The sequence below is a fragment of the Canis lupus genome, chromosome 24 (genome assembly GCF_011100685.1).
Source record: "Canis lupus familiaris isolate Mischka breed German Shepherd chromosome 24, alternate assembly UU_Cfam_GSD_1.0, whole genome shotgun sequence".
NCBI classification, from domain to species: domain Eukaryota; kingdom Metazoa; phylum Chordata; class Mammalia; order Carnivora; family Canidae; genus Canis; species Canis lupus.
The window spans coordinates 37232856-37258093 of record NC_049245.1 but is presented as its reverse complement, the minus strand read 5'-3'; the positions used below and the strand labels follow the sequence as shown (position 1 = coordinate 37258093).

At 53.3% G+C, this 25238-nt stretch overlaps 1 protein-coding gene across 2 annotated transcripts; it reads left to right on the top strand.

Annotated features, from left to right (window-relative positions):
* The first annotated feature begins 22 nt into the window (after positions 1–22).
* On the top strand, positions 23–23502 carry LOC611401 (plasmanylethanolamine desaturase). Of its 2 annotated transcripts, none has more exons than XM_038572579.1 (6): positions 23–179; positions 7930–8049; positions 17082–17173; positions 18313–18457; positions 19790–20002; positions 22012–23502. In XM_038572579.1, exons 1-6 carry the CDS (start codon positions 56–58, stop codon positions 22131–22133), a joined length of 816 nt encoding a protein of 271 aa, XP_038428507.1. In that variant the 5' UTR covers positions 23–55; the 3' UTR covers positions 22134–23502. The 2 variants fall into 2 exon arrangements, with proteins under 2 accessions (XP_038428507.1, XP_038428509.1); XM_038572581.1 differs by lacking the exon at positions 23–179 and adding an exon at positions 3281–3413.
* Positions 23503–25238: the final 1736 nt, after the last annotated feature.

The following is a 25238-nucleotide window of genomic DNA, read 5'->3' as shown; positions in this document are numbered from 1 at the left end:
GCCGCCGCCGCCGCCGCCGCTAGCAGAGCGCACCGGGCGGGCCCGGCGAGCGGCCATGGCGGGCGCCGAGGACGGGCCAGGTCAGCAGCCGGAGCTCGACGAGGATGAGGCGGCGTATTGCCGGCGCTGGGGCGCGCAGCACGCCGGGGCCCGCGAGCTGGCCGCGCTCTACTCTCCAGGTAAGACCTCCGGGCCCCCCCCCCGGCCCCCGCTCCGGGCCTGCAGCCACCAGCCCGGGCTGCGGACAGCGACCCCGGGTCCCCCGATCTGAACCCCAGCCTCGGCTTCTCAACTTGTAAATAGCGCCCCCAAGTCCGGGGACCCCACCCCAGCGCCCCGTCCAAGCTCGAGCCGGAGCCCCAGCCACGGGGCTTTCTGGACGCACAGACAATCCCTATATCAGGGAACTGCCATATCAGCTCCCCGGGCCACGTACGGAGCTCCCATGGCACCCCCGGATCCGGATCCTAGCCTCAGAGCATCTGTGGCTGCAAAGAGAGCCCCTGGACTTAGGGACCCCCATCCAGGACCCTGTCCGAGCTGGAGGCAGCCCGTCAGCTACATGCACGCTCCCCCCTCCCCCCACGGCCTCTTAAAAGTCACATTCCATCCCAGGTCTCCCCGGTCCGGAATTCACAACCTAGGGCCCCATCTGTGCCCCAGCCAGGGCCCTGGGCAGCAAACAGTGACCTCACTCCCCCCCCCCAAAATCTGAGCACACCAGCCTCCCTGCTCTAGGAACCCCAACTCAAGGATCCCCTCGGCTACCTAGCGCCCCAAACGCCGCCCTTCCCCCAAGTCCCATTCTAGTTGTAGCTTCGGTGGCCACAGACCACCCCCTCCCCCAGCAGAGAGGAGCCTCATCTCTCACTCTATTCGGGAATCCCGATCGGTGAGGGCACTGTAAATCTTCCAGTTTAAGCTCCTCCCATATGCAAGCCCCAAGTCCAGCCCTTACTCCTTTCCCATTGCATATATTAGCCCCCTCCATTAGGACTTGGGGCCAGAGCCCCCCTCATTCTCCAAACCAGACCACAGTTTAGAGACCCTTACCCCCGTTCTGCCCTCAGACCATGATTCTTGGCTCCTTCGTGCTGTGCCTACTATTTATGCTCCAGCAAACACCAGCTTCCCCACGCCTCTCTGACTTCCAGTAGGGCCCAAGGGATCTCAATGCCTGGGCCCTCTGCCCCCAGGGGTTAAGGAAGTGCCGTTGAGAACTCCAGAGTCAGGTGACTGGAAGCTGCACAAGGCCCCTCTGCCTGGATGTCACCATCACATCAAGCTTTGTTTGTCAAATATTCTGACATCTTTCCTTATGCCGGGGGGACAGCCACCATACACAGCCCTTGGCCTGGAGTGGCCATGGGTTCACTGTCACCAGTGAGGCTTTCTACGCTGGCCAAGGTTTGCATACCATCTCTGCCATCACTGGATGTGTGACCTTGGACCATTTGCTTTCTTGTTGAATCTTAAGTCACCAGAGGCCTTTCTGGATTTGTAATTCTATGCTCTGGGTGTTATTATTTTCTTAAAAAAGACTTGGGCACCTAGCCCATGATGCTATGGTTTCTTTAGCCTATTCCCAAAACACCTAGCCTATGGACTTAAAACCTCCTACACTCCCTGGGACAGGCGGGACTTGGCATCCTGACTGCTTTTTGCTGCGTGACCTGGGCCAAGCCACTTTCCTTCTCTGCGCCTCAGTTTTCTCACCTCTCACATGGGCATAAAGTAAAGTTTACCTGTTCCTTAGTGTTTTGGGGAAGAGGAAACGAGTTCATCCACTTTGTTGCAGTGCCTGGCATATAGTAGGCACTCCGTATTGCTGACCCAATTGTCTGGTGTTTCCCTTGAGTCTTGGAGTAAGCTTTTCACCTCTCTGGTCCTCAGACTCACCACCTGAGGTTCCCAGACTGAAGAGTAAGAATTCAAAGGCCTCCTCCTTTGGTGTCCAGCTCTGCCCACCTGGGTAAACCTTACCCATTTTTAACCAATCATACTCAGTCCTTCTAAGCTCCCCCAGGAGACTCCCCTTTCTTCATTCCACCGTGATTGCATAGTGGTTCTGATTTCCCCAAATACCCTTCACCCTCTGAAGAACAGCCACGCAGGGATCTGAGGCTGCAGACAGCCTCCTGGATGCCCCAAGCGTTCAGTAAAGGCCTTACTTCTCTTGACTTGGGGCTGAGAGGAGGCCAGGAGGTGAGGAGTAAAGACTGGAGAAGCGGGAGGTTGGCCAGACTGATTTCTTCAAATTTCATAGGTCTCCCTTCCCCTGTCTCTCTTGCTCTCCTGTGTGGCCTTGCTGAAGTGCCTGGACCTCTCTGGACCCAACTTATGAAATGAGGAACCAGGCTCAATACATATGGAGCACCATCGTCATAGTCCCTGTTCTAGGCCCTGAGAGCAAAGCAGTGAATAAGACAGGAAACAAAAAACAAAAAACAAAAAAAAAAAACAGCTGGCATCTTACTAAACCCAGTAAATAAAGAAAATAGCTCACATGCCCAGTGGTGGCAAGCATTATGGAGCAAACACATAGCAGGAAAGGAGGAAGTGAAATGTTGCTGGAACAGTAACTTATTAGAGAGGGAACAGTTAGGGCCTCACTGAGTGAGTAATATTTGAACATAGATGTGAAGGGAGGGAGACCTGAAGATATTTCAGGAAGGATTGATTGCCCCAGACCAGGGACCCAGCAAGTGCAAAGGCCCTGAGGTGGGAGCATGCCCGGAGTGTTTGTAGAACACCAAAGAGTCCCATGGGCTGGAGAAAAATGAGCAAGGGGAGAGTAGGAGAAGCTTCTGTGTTCCAGGACTGAATTCTTGATATTCTTGGGGCCAGATGTGGATTGGCACCGTGACAGTTGGCAGCAATAACAAGGCAGTTAACATAGTTGACATTTACCAAGCACTGCCTGTGCTGCACATTCTCTTCAGATGCTCTCCTTTCATCTTCACTGCAGCTGTCTGAGGTGTCCCCTCAGTATTAACCCCATTGTCCCCACCCTGGCACCCGGAGTCTTCTCAGAGCCCAGCCCCTCCGTGTGTTCTTCCTCATGCTTGTCCTGTGTGAGATCAAGCTTGTATCTGCCCCTCCCAGAGGGTAGAGCAGTGAGGCCAGAGGCTGCCCTCGTGTGATTCGCCTGGCACTTCATGAACACCCTGTCCATCTCGAAGAAATTTCCCGAGGCAGAGCAGAGTAGGCCCTTGCGCACAGTCACACAGCCGGTTAGCAGCAGAGCCAGAACCAGAACACTGGCGGAAGGAGGGGGATGTTCCAGGTTCCGTGTTCTTGGTCTTCACTGTGGAAGTGAGGCAGCCCTGGGTGGGTGTGCCAGAGGGGACCAATGTTCCAGGTCACTAGAGGGCCGGTGATAGAGAGAGCAGGCCTGGTGTCTGCAGGAAGCTGTGAGTAGCCTGATGGGCGCGGCACCGGGTGGTGGCACCAGCGAGGGCCACCAAGGGGGGTGGCCTCGGCCCATCCCTGGGGCCTGTGGGTCCCAGGAAGCCACGGAGGGTCCCACAGTCCACCGCACTCCGGGTTTGGGGTTTGCAGCCTGCCCCATGCCAGGATCTGTGAAGGACCTGGGGCGCTTGGTAGGCCTCTTGGGCCACCCCCGGGGTAAGACTGGCCTCTAGCTTCCCTGCGGGTACCAGCTGACACCTTGCAGTGTGCATGCGCCCGGGGCTCTGGGGGTGGCTCCAGGGAATCACTGGGGCCGGCTGTCCAAACCACCCTGGCTTGACTACGGGCACCTCTGGCCCCAGGGGACACAAGGATCTCTTAGCTTGGGGTCAGGGGAAAGTCCCTCAAAGTGGGCCCGACTGAAGCCAGAGACATGGACCCCTTCCCTGGCCAGGCCTGGTCCCTGCCATTCCGGGCCGAGCTTTGTCCCTGTCTCCCACAGTCTCGTTCTTTTTCCACTTCTTTGTCTGTCCTCTCCGGCCATGCTCTTTGTCTTTTTTCTTTGTCTCCCTATAATCTCTTCGTGTCTCTGTTTTTCTCTCTTCCGGTCTCTCCATTTCTCATTTCTTCATGTCTCTGATTCCTGTTCTCTGTCTCTGATTATCTGTGTGTCTCTCTTCCTCTGTCTTCCTCTGGTTCCTGCCTTCTCTCCACTCCCGATGCCGGGAGCCATCAAAAGTACAGGTTATTCAGGGCTTGCCTGACCGAAACATGAAGAGGTGGGCCTGATGCCAGCCCTTGGCCGCTGTGGCCTACCCCCAGGAAAGCAAAGATGGCCGAGGCCTGGCGCCTGGCCTCCCTGACTCCTCCCAGCCCTCCACAACCACCGCACACAAGCCTGATCTCCCCAGGCCAGCAGGCATTCACTGCCATTACTCAGAGCCCAGATCATGGACCCAGGCCAGGCTGGGGGCCAGCTCCGGAAAACAAGGCCCAGCGCTCTGCCAGAGGTGGCCCGAGTGCTTGTGTCCTTCTCTCCCCCAGGCCTTAGTCTGCCCATCTGTAAAGTGACACCACTGAGACCATCTGACCCAGCAGACCCTGCCAGGCTGACTGTCCGTGCTGTGACTTTGGACCAGTCATTTCATCCCTCAGGCCTAGTCTCTCCCTCTGAAGGACAGGACAGATGGTCCCCAGCCCACGGTGTCTGGCAGGGGCTGGCTCAGCTCATCCCTGGCTTTATTCCTGGCCTACAGTAGATGCTCCACCAGAGACGTTGGGGGCCCCAGGGATGGGCCGAGTCCACCCCTGTTGGTGGCCCTCGCTGGTGCCACCACCCGGTGCAGCGCCCATCAGGCTACTCACACCTTCCCGCAGACACCAGGCCCACTCTGTCACCAGCCCTCCAGACAGATGCTCTAGTGAAACTCCAGATGCTTACTTCGTACCTGGCCTACAGTAGATGCTCACTTATTATACATGGATTTTTTATGGATCAAAGTTGAAGCACTTGGTCTGGGAAGGATCCAGATTCCAGAGGCCAACGACAGAAAGCATTTAGATGGGAAACTATTCCAATTTAGGGGACATTCTCCAAGACACGGGGAGAGAGTTGGGGGCTCTTTAGAACCAGGACACCTCAGAACATCCAGGCTAATGTGTCCCATTGACAAGCCCAGCATCCAAACCCAGCTCTTCATTTTCACCCACTGAGCCTCAATTTCCCCACCTGGGGAGTGAGATCATATAGCTCATCCCTGGAAGGATTGAGACTTAAATGAGGGACTGTGCTTCCAGCTCAAAAATGCAGATGACTGCAGGGCTGCCCCAAAGGTAGCCACCCAATAGGAGGTCGCAGGGGAAGTTGGGGACTCGGCTGAACCAGGAGCTCTCGCCCCATCCGGTGGGGGCAGGCAGCCACTGCTGCTCAGGCCTGGGGTGCCCAGAGCCTTCTCAAGGGAAGCAAGAAATTAGGAATTGTGTGTGTGTGTGTGTGTGTGTGTGTGTGTGTGTGTGTGTTTAAGCTGAGAGCAAAATGTGCCGGGAGCTGATCTGCGGCATCTTTGCTGTGGGCTGTACCCCGCACCCCACTGTGCTAGGCCTTGGTGTGTGTCACCCCCACATATTGCTGGCTCTGCAGGCTAGGGGTCAGGCAGGCAGGCTGGCTTGAAGAATCACTTTTCCTTACCCCCCTACCTGTACCCTGCAGACTTCTGCTTCTGGGTCCTACGTCCGGGCCACAAACAGGAACCAGAAAGGGGAAGGCCGCGCTGGGCCAGATTACAGTGACCCCAGGTAGGGGACGCTGGAGCAACAGGGTCACGTGAACCAAGAGAAACAGCCACTGACCAAGAAGTGGGATGCAACAGGTTCTAGGCTCGCTGCTGCTGCTGTGTGACTGCTGCTGGGGCCCTTGCCCTTGCTGGACCTCAGTGTCCTCATCTGTGCAAAAGAGGGCCAAGGGTAGACAGCCCTGAACATGCCCCTTCTCCCCTCTGACCCTCGGTCTTTCATATGGCAAAGGGAAGACAGCTGTTCTGATTCCAGCCCAGGGCACAGTATGATAGCATGGCTATCATGATAGCATGTGTACGTCCTGGCTACGGCCCTTCCTTCTGAGGTGCTTTGGTGAGGGGCACCCAGAGACAAAGCCTGGCAGTTGTCCTCTAAGATGATGTTCAGGAATTTGTTCATTCTGTGGGCATTTACTGAGCACCAGCTGTGTGCCAGGGCCCTGGTAAACAAGCCAGACGTGGTCCTGGGCCTCCTGTGAGTTCACATTTGGGTAGGGGCAGATAGATATCATAGGGGCAGTGACAATCCCTCATGACGGGCCCCATGTTGGGCGAGTCCTAAGAGGAGGCATCATGGATGGCCTCCTGGAGGTAGAGGTTCCAGGCTGAGATCTGTAAGGGCATTGCCAGAGACACTCCAGGTGAGAATGGAGTGAAGGAAACCGAGAGGACAGACACAGGAGGAACCCTCTCCATTTGCCACGTCCCCTTCGGTGGTTAATCACACATAAGGACCTGCCTGGCCATAGGATCCTAGTGTGTCGCTGGCTAGCTCTGCAGCCTTAGGTTACTTACTTGCTTGGGACTACTCTGACCCGCCGATCTCTCGTCTGCAAAAAGGCATCGCCTCAGCAGATACCTGGCACATAGCAAGTGCTCAGTAGATGTTAAACACTAATGATAAGGAAATTATTATCATTAAAGGTCTTCCATGCCCTTGGGACCAGCTGCCTGGGAAAACATCCCCAGGGGCCCTGTAGCACATTCTGTGTCACCCACGCAATGTTTTCCTTCCCTTTCATTTTTTTAAGTGTTAATTTACAATTACAAGAAAAGATTTTTGATAGAGGAGTACATTCACAAATATTAAATTCCAAGGGGAGGAAGTGAAAGCCAGTCTTGACTAGATAGCTTTTTCCTTTCTTACATAAATGGCTGCTGTTAGCGCTTTGCTTTTTTGCACTTACCTGTATGTCCTGGACATCCTCCATGTGCACATATAAACAGCTGCCCAGGCTTTTTTTTTTTCTTCCTGGCTGCAGAGATGCCGTGGACCAAATTAATTTGGCTGATCCCCCAGGCGTTGGATGCTTCCGTTTTTTCCAGTGTAGATACCCCAAAAGACACCTCAAACAGAGCTGCAGTGAGTGAATCAGCTTGTCTGAGCTCACATGCCTTTTAAAAATATGTGGCAGGAGATTTAAAAAGATTTCACACCCATGCCCAGATTTCTAGCTTCTCTTGGGAATGAGAAGCTTGAGCACCCTGGGCCTATACTCCCACCTGGCAGGAAGATGCTGGTGAGTGACCGTCCTTCCAAAGGGCTTGTGCTGCATCGCATGGCTCCCCACCCAGCTCACCTTACTCCACATCACCTGCCTGGCCCCCGGAGGCTTTGGGAGTTTGCAAACCTTCATCTGCACTGCCTCTTCTTTCCAGTGTCATGTTCCTTGACCCCCTGCTTCTGGCAGGAGCCCTAGAAGTAGTCATCAAGGCCCATTTCTCCTAAATCCCTGACTCGCTGGAGCCCTGCTTGCTGAAAGTTGGGCAGGATCTGTTCCTCTGGGGTTAAAAAGTGTTGGTAGCCTCCACCTCCAAATAACTACATACAAAAGGGGACAAGTGATGCCACCATGTCAGTTTAAAAAAAAGAAAGCACTCATTGAAGTTCCCTTGGGTGTCCCTGGAGTGAACCCACAAGAGCCCAGAAGACAAGTTCTGGTCCCGCCTGTCAAAGAATTAGCGTACGTAAGGCAAGCTTCATGGACCAGTGTCTTGGGCAGACTCCTCCCCTTCTTTGGGCTTCAGTGACATGATCTGTGAAATGGGTAGGCTGAAGCCTTTTCTACATGGCAGTCCCAGCGTTCAGCCTGTGGTTAGCACTTCAGACTCACTGAACACGGCGGAAGAGCTCGTCCTGGTCCAGCTCTGCCTGGCTTTGGTCCTCAGCCCCTTGGCCTTCGCCACCAGCCCTGCACTCACCTCTGGCCTCCTGTCCCCACAGGCAAGCGCTTCCAGGAGTGGTGCTGTGTGGTTTTGTGCTTTGGCCTCATTGCCCACAACGTGGCTCATCTCCTGCTGCTGGCCCGCTGGGAGCACACGCCCCTCGTCATGCTGGGTGTCGGTAAGTGCCTGTGGACCCTCTGCCTGCCTCGGTTTCCCCTGGGGTCAGGGACCTCCCTGGTGTCTGTGCCACCCTGATGGCAACTTGCACACATGTGTAATGGTGTGTGGCTGTGTGTGTGCATGCGTGTGCATGCGTCTCTGTGCACGTGTGAATCAAGTACATGCTGTGGGAACCCCGCCTCTGGTCCAGTGATGCCTCTCTTCTTCCTCTCACTTGGGCCAAAACCCTGGACATCATCCTCAGTTCCTTTTTCTTCTGTTCTACATCCAGACTCTCAGCAGGTGCCCTTGGCACTACTTTCAAAATGCACCCAGAATCCAAACATTACTCTCCACCTCGACTGTCCTCACTCTGGTCCGGCCACTGACTTCTCCTGCCCAGACTCTCGTGGGAGCCTCTTCCCTGGTCCCCACCTTCCCTTTGCCCCCACTGTCCATTCTTCGCTGGTAGCCAGAAGGATCCCATTAGATCCTTGATGAGGTCACACTATACCCCCATTCTCTGTATACATAGAATAAAACACCAACTCCTCGGTACAGCCTGGCCTCGGTTCCTCCTCAGACCTCATCTCCCTTCCCATCCTCTGGGGCCTCCACTCCCTCCACGCTGGCCTCTTCATTATGTCTCCACCATGTACTGTTAGACACACTCATATTTCAGGGCCTTTGCACATGCTGTTCCTGTGCCTGGAACTCTCTTCCCACAGATACCTGCCCAGTTCACTTCCTCCTCCAGGTCTCTACTTAGAGGTCACCTCCTCAGGGAAGCTCTCCCTGATGACCCCTCAAAAATGGCAGCCCTGCCACGTACCATCGCCTCAGCATACTCTGCTATACAATATATTTCTTTGCTCAGTATCTCTCCCTCCACTCAAATCTCAGATCCCTGAGAGTAGGCATGCTTTGTATTCACTGCTGCAGCCCCAGCCCCAAGCACGAGGCCTGGCACACAGTAGGTACTCAATTAATGTTTATTGAATCAGAGTGAATGAATGAGCAAGCTGTAACTACAGTACCCGCTGAGTGTTTCCCATTGGTCAGTCCTCCCCCATCCACAGCCAGGGAGGTGGGTGCTACACTGGTAATCATTTTCCAGATGAGCAAACTGAGGCTAATAGAAGGGCCAGCCAGTGTCCACCTCAAGCCAGAAGCACAACATAGTTCTTCATTCAGCATCTCCACTCCCAGGTCCCAGGGTGACTCCTTTTCTTCCTGTCCACGCACCAGCCTCCCCTCTGCCCTCGAACTCAGGCACTCATCACCTCCTCTGGCCCCAGGCTCCCAGGAGGAGGGGGCAGCTGTGCCCTTGGTCTGTCCGCCTGGGCCTCCCTAAGTGTTCAGCTCCCACAATCTCATTAAAAGCACTCTGGCCGCCTAAGCCAATAGTGCTCAGGCTGGCTAATAGAGCCATCTGGGTCTGCAGTGGGGTGGGCCTGTGGGGGGGGGGGGCGGGGGCCGGGCCAGCTGGAGGAGAGGGAGTTAACCCATCCGATGCTGGGGAGCCTGGGCCCCATCTGAGGAGCCACATGTGCCCCCTCGCCCAGGCCTGAGCGGGTCCCCACCTGCAGTGTCTCTGCCTCAGAGCATCACATTCAAGGGCAGGAATGCGACCAGCCTGAGCCCTGTTCCCCCATCTGGGGGTGGTTACCGGCAACCCCTGGGTTCAGGTCCCAGCTCCACAAGCTCATGGCTTGTGGGGCCAAGGTTGTTGAGTTCCTCAGCCTTGTTTTTACACCTCTACAAATTGAGGCTGATTGTGAGGGCAAAATACAGGTGTGCGTAGCAGCTGAGGGGCCAGTGACCAAGTAGAGGTGGGGAGGAGGCCCCACCTGATGTGTGCCGCTCTGCTTCACCATGTTTCCCAAGTGCCTGCTATGCACCAAGCCACACGTTGGACACTTGTAACTCCTAGTGTCAACCTAGTGAGGAGGTTTTGATCACTATCCCCTGAGAGGCCGAGACACTTGCCCGTTGGCCCTCCCTGGTGCAGCAGCAGAGTCTGGAATCATACATCCAGACCTGCCAGCTCTCGAGCCAGACTCTCCCAGCAGGGCCCCGTACAGTCTCCAGTTAGCACTGCTAGGAGACTATGTCAGAGCTCAAGTGGGTGTTGTGTGACCCAGGAGGATGGGTGTCCCAGGCAGGTCACCACCTTCCTGCCCTGGTCGAGATTCGAGCTTCCAGTCCCTGGCTCAGGAACCCTCTAGTTGTCCAGTCACGGCGTGTGACACCACTTCCCCCATCCCACACCTCTGCCTCTGAGCTGATAAGAGCAGACAATCTCCTGATAGTGGTATTTGCACAGTCCCTAATCGATTTAAGTAGCCACCCTGATTTGTGTGTTAACACGCAGGAGGCCAGGCACCGTGCCAGTCTGCAGAGCCTACCTCTAGCCAGGCACTATCTCCCCAGAGGTTCCGGTGCCCCTGGCAGGCCCTGGAAACCAGGGGAGGCGGAAGCATGAAAAGGTGCCCAGTTAATAAACACGGACAGATGATGCAATGCTGGCAAGCAAAATCAAGATAAGCGAACAGGCAGGAAAGAGTGAAGAGGTCAGGGAAGGCTCTTCTGGAAAAGTGAAGAAGGTGAGAGAAGAGGCCAAGCAGATGTGTGGGGGAGGGGCAGCAGGGAACAGCAGGTACAGAGGCCCAGAGGCTGGCGTGTGCCCAGTGAACAGCCGGGAAGCCAGTGTGGCTGGAGCAGATTGATCAAAGGGGGTTGGGGGGCCTGGGTGGCTCAGTCGATTAAGTGTCTGCCTTCTGCTCAGGTCATGCTCCCAGGGTCTTGGGATCGAGCTCCATATCTGGCTCCTTGCTTGGCAGGGAGCCTGCCTCTCCCTCTCCTGCTCTCCCTGCGTGTATGTGCTGTCTCTCTCTCTGTCAAATAAAAAATTTTTTAAAGTTTTTTTTTTTTTTTTTAAAGAAGATTGATCAAAGGAAATAGCCGGTGGCAGCTCGAGAGGCAGTCCGAGAGGGGCGCAGCCTCTGCAGGACTGTGGTCTGGACTTGGGGTTTTGTTCTACAGTCCATGAGGGGGCCACTGGTGAGCTTCCTGCAGGGAGCTGCAGGCGGGGAAGGAAGGGGGCAGGGAGGACCAGAGAGGCTATGAGGATGGTGGCCCAGACCCGGTAAGGCGGTGGAGGTGGTGAAAAATCATTAGATTCTCGGTGAGCTGTGTGAGGCAGGCAGCCAGAGTATCCCATCAGGTCAGCTGTGGAGGTGAGAGAGGGCCTGTCAGTGGCACCTCTCAGGCTTTGATGCAAGGGGTGAGGTGGCCACTAACTGAGGTGGGAAGAGGTGGCTTGAGGGGGGATGCTTGAGCTGCCTGCCTGGGAGCCAGGGCGAGGTACCGTACCGAGCAGGAAATTGGAAATCTGAGTCTGGAGTCCAGGGAAGGCAGCTAGAGATAGAAATCTGGGAGTGTTCACAGTAGAAGAGGTATTTGAAGCTCAGATGCTGACGGAGCGCCCCCAGGGGCTGAGTGCAAGTTCAGAAGAGGCCACAGGCCCCTCTGCCTCCATGCTGGCCGGGAGGAAGGACCGCCAAGGGGTTGGGCGGGGTTGCAGAGGGCAGGAAGAGAATGTGTCCCCAGAAGACGTGGGGGTCAACTGGGAGTGGTCCCTGAGCAGACCAGCAGGATGGGGCAGCGAGGGGACCACTGGATTTGGCCACATGGAGGCCATCAGTGACCTTGACAAGGGCAGTGTTGTGGTCAAGGAAGGTGTGAAGAAGTAAGTGTGCCTGGGAGCCTTGGCTATTTGCTGTACTTGAGGAAAGTGCCTGTGAGTTAAGTTGACACTCAAGGAGTCCGTAGGAATTTTCTGGCAGACTGGTAGAGGGGAGGGTGTTCCAGACTAGGGAGCCCAGGGAATGCAAAGACTGGCGATGAGGATAGAGGTCACATGGCCTCAGGTCAGGTGAGGAGTCAAGCTGAAAGCTGGTAAAAGGTGGTAAAGCCAGGATTTGGCCCAGACCCCCATGGAGCAGCCTTCAGCAGATAGCTCCTGTCTTAGCTGCTCTCGGAATGGGAGGGGCCTTGGAATGGGAGGGGGCTAACAAGTCACAGCTGGGTGACCTATGGCCAGATGAAGGCCCCAGGGCGCCCAAGGACTATGTCAAGGTCACCGGTGGGTTACGGTAGCCTGGAGTGAGTTATTTACTGTCCCGTACCCTGTTCCAGTGTCCCGCACATGGGGTGCCCCCAGGATGAGCCCAGCCCCAGCTGCTGCCACCTGCCCTGGGACAAAGACGCCCTGTGTGCTAGCCTCTGCCACCCCCGCCACCCCCCCCCCCCCCCCCCCCCCCCCCCCCCCACCCCCCGCCATGAAAGCCTCCTCAGGCAGCAGGCCAGGAGTCCTGGAGTCACTGCTCTAGAAACAGCTGCTTACAGAAGCCCAGGGATCACAGAGCCCAAGGAGGGGGGTGCTCCTTCTCTCCAAAAATAATTCTTGACATCTGTTCAAAGCACATATCCCTCCCTGTTCGGCAGCCTGCTAAGGCCAGGTGCTGGTCATTTGACAGATGATGGGACTGAGGCCTGGGGAGGGGGGTGATAGTTAAACTACTAACTGGAGCTCCCCCTGGGAGCACTCACTGTGTACCAGGGACTGACTTTATTAACCAGTTTATTAACCAGTTGTAAGGTAAGTGCTGTTAACATCCCCATTTCTCAAACCTGGACACAAAGGCTTGGTGTCAACGTGAACCAGCCTCACCATGGTCCCCAGCCCCACTTGCCAGCAGCCACGGCTGCCCTCACCATCTGAGTCTCATTCCTCCTCTGGAAAGTCGGCATATATGGGGACCCATCACTAGGGATGTGAAATAAGGTGATGCAGTTTTTCAAAAAGAGACTTTATTTACAGAAAACAAGCAGATAGTTCAGCGATTTCCCATCATATGTCCCCTGCCCCCACTTTCCCGTATTGTTAACGTCTTATATTTTACACTAGTGTCATACATTTGTTACAATCAATGAATGCACTGATATGGATACATTATTATAAATTAAAGTCCATAGTTTCTTCAGATTTCCTTAGTTTCTACCTAACATGTCCTTTTAATGCTCCCAGATCCCATCTAGGATCCCACTCACATTTATTTATCATGTTCCTTTAGGCTCCTCTTGGCTGTGACAGTTTCTCAGACTTTCCTTGTTTTTGGTGACCTTGACAATTTTGAGGAACCCTGGTATTTCATAGGATGCCCCTCTCTGGGAATTTGCCTGGGGTTGTTTTTTTTCTTCTTCTTCTTTTCTTTTCATTTTTTTTTCCCCAAAGATTTTTTAATTTATTAGAGAGAGAGAGCACAAACAAGGGGGAAGAACAGAAGGAAAGGGAGAAGCAGACTCACCACTGAGCAGGGAGCCAGAAATGGGGCTCAATCCCAGGACCCTGAGATCATGACCTGAGCCAAAATCAAGAGTCGGGCGCTTGAGCAACAGAGGCACCTAGGTGCTCCTTTCTGGTGCTTTTTTTTTTTTTTTTTAAGATTGTATTTATTTTATTCATGAGACACAGAAAGAGAAGCAGGTTCCCTGGAGGGAGCCCAATGTGGGACTCGATCCCTGGACTCCAGGATCACGCCCTGAGCTGAAGGCAGGCACTAAACCACTAAGCCACCCAGGGATCCCTCTGGTGCTTTTCATAGACCACATTCTGTTTTGGGGAGAGGAAGAGCTCAGAGGTAAAATACCATTTCCATCACATCGTAGCTAGCGAATGTACTATCAACATGACTTAGACTGTGATGTTGACCTTGACCACTTGGCCCACGGAGTGTTTGTCAGCTTTCCCCACTGTAAAGTTACCCTCCTCCTCTTTCCATACAGTATCTTCCCTGGAAGGAAGTCATTGTGAAGAGTCCATATTTAAGGCATGGGAGTTATGTTCCCCAATAATGCATTTTTAACACCTTTTAACACCATGTGCCTGGCACATGGGAAGTGCTCCGTAACTGTTAACCACTATCATACATATTGTTTTTATTATCATTCTTGTCATCTACCAGGATTAACTGCTTAGGACGATTAAGGAGATAAGATGTGTAACCGGCTTAGGAATGGCCGTGGTACAGTTTAGGGATTAAGAGAGATAAAACATTTAAGGTGCTGGCACAAGGTCTGTTACCTTTAAGTGCTCAATAAATGTTGAGTGAGAACAAATAAATAGCTGTCATCTTTACCCAAAGGAAATGCAAGCATATGTCTGCCTACAGACTTGTGTGTGAATGTTCACAGTGGCTTGACTCCTAGCAGCTGCACCTGGAAACCACCCAGACATCCAACAGCTAAATTGATAAACACACCGTGGTACATCCAGACAATGGAATACTGCTCAGCAATAAAAAGGATATGCCATGATGGAGATAAAGCAGGGAGATGCTACCAAGAGCATCTGCCTGAGAGGATGGATGTGCCAGGGGTTTTGGGTGATGTTTGCCCTGAGCTGAGGAGGAGCTGGCCACTCAAGGATCTTCAGGGAGGGATAGAGTGCCAGGTAGAGGAACAGCAAGTGCAGAAGACGCCCCTTGGCTTGGGGCGTCTGGCTGGCTCACCAGTAAAGCAACTGCCTTAGTTGAGCTCAGGTCATGATCCCAGGGTCTTGGGATTGAGCCTTCCATTCGGGCTCCGTGCTTAGCAGGAAGGCTGCTTCTCCCTCTCCTTCTGCCCCTCCCCCCTGCTTGTGCTCTCTCGCTCACTCTCTAATAAATAAAATCTTTTTTTTTTTTTTTTTTTTTTTAGTTTTCATCCATTTATTTGAGAGATATGACTGAGTAGGGAATAAGATTCTGGGATCATGACCTGAGCCAAAGGCAGTCACTTAACTGACTGAGGCACCCATAAATAAAATCGTCTCCCCTGTTCCCCTAGCCCAGGTCCACTCTTCTAGCACTGTTACCGAGGGGCAGGACTCCCAGCCTGGTTAGCATCCAGGGGTTTTTTCTGCAGCCTACACAGTGTCCCAAGGCCCTGGTCCCCTGTCACCAAGGAGCTGAGGACCCCAGCAGAACACAAAGAATCCTTAAATGGCCCCAGCTGGGCCTCAGAAGATTTCACAGGGAGAAACAATCTGTGCAGGAGAAGGGAAAGGGTTTGCCTCAAGTCCTGGGACTCAGAAAACTGCACTCGAAACTGCTTTTGTAACCTGCATGGTTCACAGCCTGCCCCCACCCCATCCTATCACTCTGCCCTAGTGGACAGTGAGCTCAGTGTCTGCTGCATCTCTGGCTCTAGAGTTTGGCACCCAGTAGTCCTCACAGAATGTTGCTTGATTGACAAAATGACCCCAGAACAACAATAATACTGTGTACTGAGTGTTTGCTATGTGCCAAGCACTGTACTCAGTGGTTTACATTGATTAATTCAAGGAGTATTTATTGAATCCCTACTAAGTACCAGGAACTGGGATGCAGCCATAAACAAAAGATTAAAACCCCTGCCTTTGTGGAGCTGACACTCTTGAGTGGGGAGATCATGAGCAAACAAAAGTGAAGCCCGCTGCCTGTGCACCAGGATAGGTGCTTTGGAGAAAAAGAAAGACAGGAGACAGGAAATGCTGGAAGATGGGGGTGGTTTTAATTTTAGATCAGGTGTTCCCAGCAGATGTTTGAGCAAAGACCTGGAGGAAGTGAAGGAGTGAGCTGTGCTACATCTGGGGAAAGAATATTCTGGGCAGAGGGAACAGCAGATGCAGAGAGAGAGATGCAGAGGTGTGTGAGGGTGTACAGGGGAAAGGGAATAAGCCAGAAGGGCTGAGATGGCAGTGAGCAGGGGGACTGATGCCAGATAGCACTGGGGTGTTACCTTGCACAGGTAGCTGGCCACTCTGCCTCAGTTTCTCCACTGTACAGGGGTGGTGGCGCATCCTGCTGTGTTAGATTTGGACCTCCAGGCAGGTTAAGAGCCAGACTGTGCCACTTGCCATCTTTGTGGCCTCTGCCCTAGTCACCTCTGTTCTCCAGGCTTCCTATTTCCACCGCTATAAGGGGAGCATGAGGACGGTCCCAACTTGGAACAAACTGAAAATCCACTGAGCTCAAGTGTGGAAAGCACTTGTGTCTAGCACTGAAACTGCTCAATAAATGGCAGCTGCTTCCTGTAGCTGTTTCCCGTAATCACCATTCCCATCTACCTAGAAGAAATTAGGGCACAGAGAGGTTAAGTATTATGCCCAACGTCACACAGCTAGTGAGAGACACCTAGGATTTAAGTCCAGATCTAACAGCTCTCAGCCTCTGTCTTATACTGACCCCCTCAAGTGAGTGAATGGTGTTGGGGTCTTTGAGGGAACCTCAGCCCAGTTCAGAATACATTGGGAAAGTCAAGAAGGAAAAGGCTGCCAGAAACCAAATCATGACATTTATTGTGATAAAAGCTAGGTCGGGGCATGCCTGGATGGCTCCGCAGTTGAGTGTCTACCTTCGGCTCAGGCTGTGATCCTGGGGTCCTGGATCTAGTTCCACATTGGGCTCCTGGCAAGGAACCTGCTTCTCCCTCTGCCTGTGTCTCTGCCTCTCTCTGTGTGTCTCTCATGAATAAATAAATAAAATCTTAAAAAAAAAAAAAAAAAAAAAAGCTAGGTCAGGGAGGAAAGCTCCTGTCTGCACCAGAGGTATTTCCCAACACCAGACCCCAGAAGGACATTTCCATCTAGTCACTGGCATCAAGAGCGAGCTTCCCTCTGTGGAGTGCTTGGGGGCCAGAGAGAAGGGCACGGTCAGCTCCTAATGGGGAAAAGCTGAGTTGGTCTGTGCATGCCCAGTTTATTTCCTCCAGACCCACCGAACAGATGAGTCCCCACAAATCCCCTGGACAGAGCAAGTAGAGGGACAGGAGTGTTGTGCCTCAGGTTCCATTCACAGGGAAGCAAGCAACCCAGGTAGAGAAGGGACACCCCCACCTCCCATAACAAGTGAGTGAGTGAGCCAGCCAGCAGGCGAGGGAAGGCAGACGCCCTGCCTCGGGGTGGAGGGTGAGCAGGACCGCCCCCTCTGGGTCCCCCAGCCCCACCTCACCCTCTCTTGTCCACAGTTGCAGGCGCTCTCATTGTTGACTTCTTGTCTGGCCTGGTGCACTGGGGAGCTGACACTTGGGGCTCCGTGGAGCTGCCCATCGTGGGGAAGGTGCGTATGCTGACCCAGGCCTGCAGTCCAGCAGGAGCTTGGGCTGGCTCACCTCGGGTGAGCTCCCGTCCTCTCCGAGCTTCCTGCTGCCCTGTGCGAAAGAGGGAAACCATTGTTCCAGTCTGATGTCATCTCCCACCCCATCCGGGACCCAAACAGTCTAGAAAACCCCCTGGGACTTTCTGGACGCAAAAGCATCAGGCATGGGATAATCCGAAAGCTTTGAAGCCCTTGAACTTGGGGGCGACGCCTTGTTCTCCTTTGCCAGCCCTGCTGCGCCTCACTGTGCGCTTGAATCACACTTTACCTTCTGTCAGACTTCTTGGGAGGTGACAGAAAGCCCAGTACAAGCTGGCTCACCCAAACCCAGGTACTGGTTCATGAAACTGGAAAATTCAGAAGTAGAGCAGAGGTGAAGTGCGGCGGCGTCCGGCAGCACACATAGTCATACCACGTTCTCCTGACTCCCTCTGGTCTCTCTCCGTGTCTCCGTCTGCTTTCCTCTCTGTTGGCTCCACTGTCACGTAGGCTTCTCCTTCACCGTCCTGCCAGGTCGGCCCTGGCAGTGGAGAGCCAGCTCTCCTTTCCCACGGTGAGAGCCAAAGTCCCATGGCGCTCTCCCATTGGCCCGGCTCGGGTCATGTGCCCATCCCTGCCAGCCACTGGGGCAGAGAGAGGGCCTGATTGGCCCAGCCAGAGTCACGTGCTCACTTTAAACTAGCAGGAGGCGGTCCGCCCCAGAGGAACAACCTGTACCTACAGAAGAGGAAGAGGGGGGAGGCTGTTCCCAGGAGGGGTGGGGCACTGGGGAGAAAGAGAGAAGGCCCCATGCCACTGTGCAGGGCGTCTGCGGCTGTGTTAGGGTGGAGTGGGTCTCCAACTCCCCTCACACCCCTGATGGGGGGACTGCGGCCCCAAGTGGGGCAGTAGTATCCCGAGGTCCCCACCAAGTCATTTCGACTGGCTTCTGCTAGAGCTGCTTAGACTGGACCCTGAAGCCCCGTGGGCTCTGCATCAGTAGCCTGGTGGCTTCTGTCATCCCAGAGGCCGGGAGGCGGTGGAGAGAGGCTGGCCACACAGGCTGACTGGGCCGATGTATCCCTTCTCCTCCCCCACCCCCTACCCCTGCCCTCACCCAGGCTTTTATTCGACCCTTCCGGGAGCATCACATTGACCCCACAGCCATTACACGACATGACTTCATCGAAACCAACGGGGACAACTGCCTGGTGACGCTGCTGCCTCTGCTAAACATGGCCTACAAGTTCCGCACCCAGAGCCCTGGTGAGTGTGCCCACTGGTGGTGGGCTGCAAGGGGTCTGTGGGGGCAGAGTCCCCTCACAACGTCATAAAAAATGTTTTAGTTATCAACATGTAAAATTGGGCCATTTGACATAAAAATCTGTGCTCCCAGCTTCTCTTGAACCATCCAATCTGGCCATCCCAGGCCCTTGTTCCTATTTGGCTTCACTGGGCGGGAGCGGAGCTGCAGCCACCACCTTTAGGCAGTCCCCAATGCTCCCTGCTGCCCTGCACCTGGACCACCTTGTGCATCTGCATTACCTGCCTGGCCCTGAGGGCTGCTGGCTTGGCTGCCCTGGCTCAGGAGGAAGAATGCCGGCTGTGAACTCAGGAAGCTCTGAGTTCTGATCTCTGCCCTCCCTATCTTGGAGAAAAAGCAAGTCATTTCACCTCTGTGAGCCTCAGTTACCTTATCTGTCAAGTGGGCAGAAGATGGAGGATATGCATTTCCTCTGTACCAGGTCTTATTCTAACAACTTGACACCTCATTGATCCTGAAAGGAGCCCCGCTCTGGTTAGATGTGATGAGTTTCTGTGGTATCATGGGTGCTGCAGTACCCACCTATATCCTCTCACTCAGGTATGCACCCATCCCCTAGCTGCCGTGAGTGGTGGCTGCCAACTACTCCCAGCTGTCCCCTCTGAGAACTGCCAGAGCAGGTTCCACCTCTCCCCTTGGGATAAGCCCAAAGCCTAAGCCCAAAGTGAGAGGGAAAGTCTACAGAAGACCAGGCCTCTTACCTCTGGGTGGGATCAACTCTGTAGACCCACTAACCCTCCAGAGCTGCCCCCTGGATCAGGCTGAGACAAGACTCCCCCCAACCCCATCATTGCTTAGTTCTCCCACTGCTTCCCTCACTCCCTGAGATGTTTTACTGAACAGAGGATGCGCCCCCCCCCATTCTCCCACGGATAAATTATGAGCACATGAACCCTTGTCTCAGGCTCTGCTTCTAGGGAACCCAAAGACTTACTCCCATTTTACCGATGATGAAGTTGAGACTCAAAGAGGCAGAGGCACTGACCCAAGCTCATATAGCCAAGAAGTGTTAGAGCACAGACCTGAACCCTGCTCTGCCTGACTCCAGAGCCAACATTTATAACTATTTCTTATGCTTACTCCATTATCTGCACACTGCACAGAAGAGAAGACTGAGGCCCAGAAAGGAGTCTGAACTTGCCTAAGACCATGGGGGAGGGTGGAAGGAGGCCTGGGATCTGCCCAGGAACAAGTGGTGAGGGCCAGGCCTGCGGAGGCCCTGCCCTGTGACAACTTTGTGGCCCTGTGGGCACCACCCTCTCCCCACCCTGCAGAAGCCCTGGAGCAGCTGTACCCCTGGGAGTGCTTCGTCTTTTGCCTGATCATCTTCGGCACCTTCACCAACCAAATCCACAAGTGGTCACACACGTACTTTGGGCTGCCACGCTGGGTCACCCTCCTGCAGGACTGGCATATCATCCTGCCACGCAAACACCACCGCATCCACCATGTCTCTCCCCACGAGACCTACTTCTGCATCACCACAGGTTCGGCTACAGGGTGGCGTGGAACAGGCTGTCCCCACCTCCAGCTGTAGCTCCATCCTCAGGGTCATAGGGCAGAGGTCACAGTAGGAGGTCATGTAATCCTTGCCCTGCAAGAACATGCCCTTACAATACTCGTGGACCTACTATGTGTCAGGCATTCTCCTAGGTGCTGAGGACACAGCAGTACAAGGGAGACAACCTTTCCCACTCCCACTGCCCACATCACGGAGTTATGATTCCACCCACCCATCCAGCAGATGTTTTTTGAGCACCTACTGTGTGCCATGCACAGTCCTGGGCTTAGGACACAGCACTCAACAAACAGGCACAGATCTCTGCCTTTGTGGCATTCCCACTCTAATAGGGGACATTCCAGACAATACATGAGTAGTACATTTAACAATGCTAACTGCTGTGGAGCAAATGAGAGCAGAGGGTAGAAGGAAAAGGGGGGAGACTTTGCCCTTGAGATAAGGTGGTCACCAAAGGCCTCACTGAGAAGGTGACATGTGGACTGAGGGAGAAGGTAATGCAGATCTGAAGGAAGAGCCCTCCAGGCAACGGGAACAGCAGGTGCGAAGTCCCTGAAGGAGGAACACACGTGCCTGGTTGGTTTGAGGAACAGCAAGGAGGTTAGTGTGGCTGGAGTGAAGGGCATTAGGGGCAGAGTAGAGGGGAGATGACAAAGTCAAGATGTGAGAAATGTTATAGGGGACAAAGCAGGGTGAAGGGCAGAGAGTCCTGGAGTGGGAAGGCAGGAGTCACTGTTCATATAAGGAAGTCAGAAATCTAAAAAAAGAAAAGTGAAGGAGGCGCCCCATAGCCAAGTAAGGAAAGACCAGTTCAGACAAAGGGAACAGCAAGTGCAGAGGCCCCGAGGCAGGAACATGCCTGGTGTGACTGAGGAACTCTAAGGAGACCCACATGCCATTGGCAGTTAACGAACCAGTACCAAAAGTAAATGGAGGTTTTCCGGGGCCAGCTGGCATGAAAATTAAGTGTAGCAGAGGTGCCGACGACACTGACAGCAAGCTAGTCCAGCTTGTCCAACTGGCCTCTCTTCCACAGGGGCCTTTCGGGGTCTCAGACCTCGCTGGATGTCCTTTTTCTCCCCCAAGGAATGGGGCTGCAGCCGCCTCCTTACAGACCACCTCCCCAGGGCCAGGGTGTGAATAGCATGACGGCAGATGCAAATTGCTCGGCATGTAATATATACTTGATGAGTTACTGCCCCTGGTTTTTACAGGGGACAGAACTGAGAACCACAACAAATATTTTTTTTGTATGTCCTAAAGTCATGTTCTTTGAGGGCAGGTGGAGGGATGCGAATTTAGGCTGTTGAGGAGCTCAGCTAACTAACTGCTCAGCCAGGCCAAGGGTCAATCCTAGTTTGGCCACCCACTCATTGGGAGACTCCCATCCAAGCCTGTCTTCACCTCTGGAAAGTGGGACTCATAGTACCTACCTCATGATTTGGGGGAAAAGCTGTAACAGAGGAAAGAAGATTGTAAGCAATGTTAGTGAGCATCTACTATGTGCCGCAAGATCAACAGTAGAAAAACATGGGTTTGGTTGGGTGGAGCAGGACATTCTAGTTGGGCATTGGGGAGAAAACCTAACACAAAACAGGAAAGTGGTGGATTAATGAGAATGGTTACAGGTCATCATAAAGGTTATAATGAAACAAAAGTGAGTGATGGGGTCAAGGAAGGCTTCCTGGAAGAGGTGGCAGGTGAGCCCAATGATAAGAAATGCTGCCACCACGCCTGATGCATAGTAAGCCCTTGGTGGGAAAGTGAGTGAGTTAGGGTATGGAGACATGTGTGAACAGCCCCTAAGCCCATGGGTGGGAGGGCCCCATTCCCAGATCCTCAGTCCACCCTTGTCCCCTGCCCCATACAGACATACGTACCTGGTTGCTCCTGCCCCCAGCCAAGCCAGAACTTTCCTTCCATCTCCTCTATTACTGCTCTCCCATTCAACCCTCCGATGCCCTGTTTTTACTGCAGGCTGGCTCAACTACCCCCTGGAGAAGATAGGCTTCTGGCGACGCCTAGAGGACCTCATCCAGGGCCTGACTGGCGAGAAGCCTCGGGCAGATGACATGAAATGGGCCCAGAAGATCAAATAACTCCTCCGAGCCTGCCACCTTATTGCCAACCTTCCCCAGCCCCTGTACCCCCAAACCGAAGCCATCTGCCAAATTCCAGCCTCCTTGTGCTGGCCCCCTCCAGATGGAGAGGACGCCTCCTGGGCTGGGCCCGGGCACCCCCAGCCCACCCCCTCGTGACACAGAATACTTGAGCCACTGATTTTTTCATTTCCTCTTTTTCATTTTCTTTCCTGGGCCCCTTCCCAGCCACCTGAGCTGCTCTGTCTCCAAGCCTGACTGCAGAAAAAGGAGCCCCGCTGTGCCAGCCCTTCCTTGGGTAGAGGGGAAACTCACCCACTCCCTGCACCCCTACAGCCCACCCCTACCCCTTCCTCACCGGGCAGCCCTTCAGCGTGGCTGGCGTTGGGACCACTGAGTCGTCTTAGCTGTCTCTCCTTGCTTGCCCCCAGTGGTTGAGGAGCTCCCAGGCATACCGGAGTGTCCCTGGAGCATTGCCCTGCCATGGCCCTGTGAACTGACCCTGAAGGCCTGGATGGCTGGACAGCCCCAGGCACCACCTGCATCCTAACCTGTTCACCCAAGAATGGCAAAGTGCAGCAAGGGTCTGAGGGCAGCCGGCCAGAAGAGGCAGGAATCCCCCTCCCCAAGCCCGGACCCCCTCTCTCCTCCACCTCCCCATCTGCCCATGTGATTCCAGCCAGAGCTGATATCTCTAATCAGAGGACGTCTTCACAGAGTGCAGCCCCTGCAAAGGGTCGTGGTCATTTGGAAGGGGACATGGTGTCCCCTCTGGCTAGGGGAATGTCAGAGAAGGAAGAATGGGGCTTTTTTTTTTTTTTTTTGGTTTTTTTTTTTTTTTTAAAGGTGCTTGCTTGTTTAATGTAAATAATAGAAAGCCTTAATATCTTTTCTGTAACACGGAGTAATATTTTAATGTCATGTTTTGGATGTACATAATATATTTATAACAAAGCAGCAAGAGTCTACTTAACCTTGGCTGCCTGGTGTTTCCTGGTTGGCTGGTTGGGGGGTGGTTAAAGATCCTAGAGGATAAGGCCCCACCCCTACCCCATTCCTAGCTCCTCTCCTCCAGCCTTAGGCTCAAATGGGAGCTTTGTCACCTGAGACAGTGAATTAACGTTGCCGTCTGCTCCAAACACTTTTGGAGGGGACCCACAACTGGATGAGGAATGGTCTTCCTGCAGGAGATCATGATAGAGTGATGAAGGCAAATCCCTATTAGTGTATTCCTTCAGCAAATGTTACTGGCACCTGGTGTGTGCCAGGCTCCAACCTGGACATTGGGCACTGCAGTGAACAGACAGACAAAGACTTACCCTGGCGGAGCTGACCTCCTGAAGAGAGACAATAAATATAAATAAATGCACATGTACATTCAGATGGTGATTTGTAAAGAAGGTAAAAAATAATCACATTGGAAAAGCAGGGTGGTCAGGGAGGGTCTCTCTGAGAAGGGACATTTGACCTGAGACCCGTGGGAGGAGATGGAGCCAGCTGTGGGGAAGAGACCAGCAGACTGGACAGTAAATGCAAAGGCCCTGAGGCAGGAACAAGTCTGAGGTTAAAAGACAGTGGGGCTGAACTGAAGTGAACAGGGGAAAGTGGATGATATGGTTGGAAAATTAGAGGCTTGTTACAGGCTGAGGAAGTTGGGAGACACTGGACATTTTAGACAAATGAGTATGTTGTTCATTTATTCATTGAACAAGAAATTCTAGGGCACCTCCCATGTGCTGAATTTCCCATGAGATTCAGTAGTGAACATACAGACATTACAATCAATATCTAGTCTGGGCTAGATAGTTTCTGCAATACTAGCAAAAAGGGGGGGACAGAGAAATGATAAAATACTCTTTAGAGTGGTCACAGATAAAGCTTTTGTAAAAATGTGACCCATGACTTAATTTTCCTTAAAGTTTGCCCACCACTAGATTTGTAACTGTCCGAGGGGACCACAAAAGGGGAATTAGAGTTCAATTCGTAAGTGACAGAAAATGATAGCTTAAGTAAAAATAGCCAGAATGATTTAACTCCTATAACTGAAGAGTTGAGAGGAGGTGGCTGTGACTTAAGATTTGGCAGGACCCAGGGGCTCACATGATTCACCAGACCCTGGTCAGTCTAGTTCCGCTTTTCCCTGAGTTGAGACCTGACATTGGACAAGCTCTGCAATCTCAGTGGAAAAAGTTTCCCCTGCCTGTGGTTGCAGCAAATGCCCAAGGCAGGCTTCTCACTGGGACAAATTGGGTCTCGTGGTGGTGAATGGCTCTGGCTGGCCGGGTTTGAAACACACCAACCTGGAGTTTTAGGGGTGGGAATGATACTTCCCAAGCCACAGGACTGAGAGGAAGGAGAGATGGTTTGTTCCCAAAAAGAAAAAGTAAGGTGTTGTCAAAGAAGTCTACAACAGATGGGACAGACAGCCAAACTTCAGAAGGATCAGATAAGCAGCCTTGGAGCTACAGAGGTTGGGTTCCTGCTCATTGGCCCTGGTGGCGAGATTTTTTTTTTCCAGGCCTCCCAACCTGTATTAATTACCCCCAAACAAGCAAAAAAAAGAAAGAAAGAAAGAAAGAACCCAGTCTGAGTCCAGAGAGATGAACTGACTTGCCCAAGATATCATGGCTAAGACAGAGCCATACCTCACACGCAGAACTTGTCTCACTGCTCCTAAATCCCGGGGGCTGGAAAAACACTTTCAGAACCAGGAGTTATGCTTTGTGTCTGGGAGTGTTGGGGTCATTTGTGAGATGGAGGTATTGCAAAAAAAGTGCCTAGGAGGGCTGGGCAGGGGAAAATGCTCATATCCACTGAACGCTTACTCATGCCAAACTGCACAGAGCTCCATGCATTGAATCTGAGAGGTGAGTACATGCAGCCCCATTTGCACACAAGGACAAGGAGCTGGGTCATGGAACAGGCCCAGGGTCACATAGCTGATAGCTGTCACATAGCTGGAATCTAAGCCCTGATCTGACCCAAAGCCTTTATGCTTTAACACCTGCTGATAGCCCCAGTGGAGGGATGGAGGTAAGGAGGCAGGTGGCAAGTGAGAAATGTGTCCCTTACTACACTCAGGATGAGAAAAAGCAGCTGACACTG

What these genes read in the sequence shown, in the direction of transcription:
- LOC611401 (XM_038572579.1), top strand. Translation starts at nt 56, where the DNA reads ATGGCGGGCGCCGAGGACGGGCCAGGTCAGCAGCCGGAGCTCGACGAG. An exon ending in GGCCGCGCTCTACTCTCCAG is followed by an intron (nt 180 to 7,929) that starts GTAAGACCTCCG and finishes CTGTCCCCACAG; the next exon opens with GCAAGCGCTTCCAGGAGTGG. An exon ending in CTACTTCTGCATCACCACAG is followed by an intron (nt 20,003 to 22,011) that starts GTTCGGCTACAG and finishes TTTTTACTGCAG; the next exon opens with GCTGGCTCAACTACCCCCTG.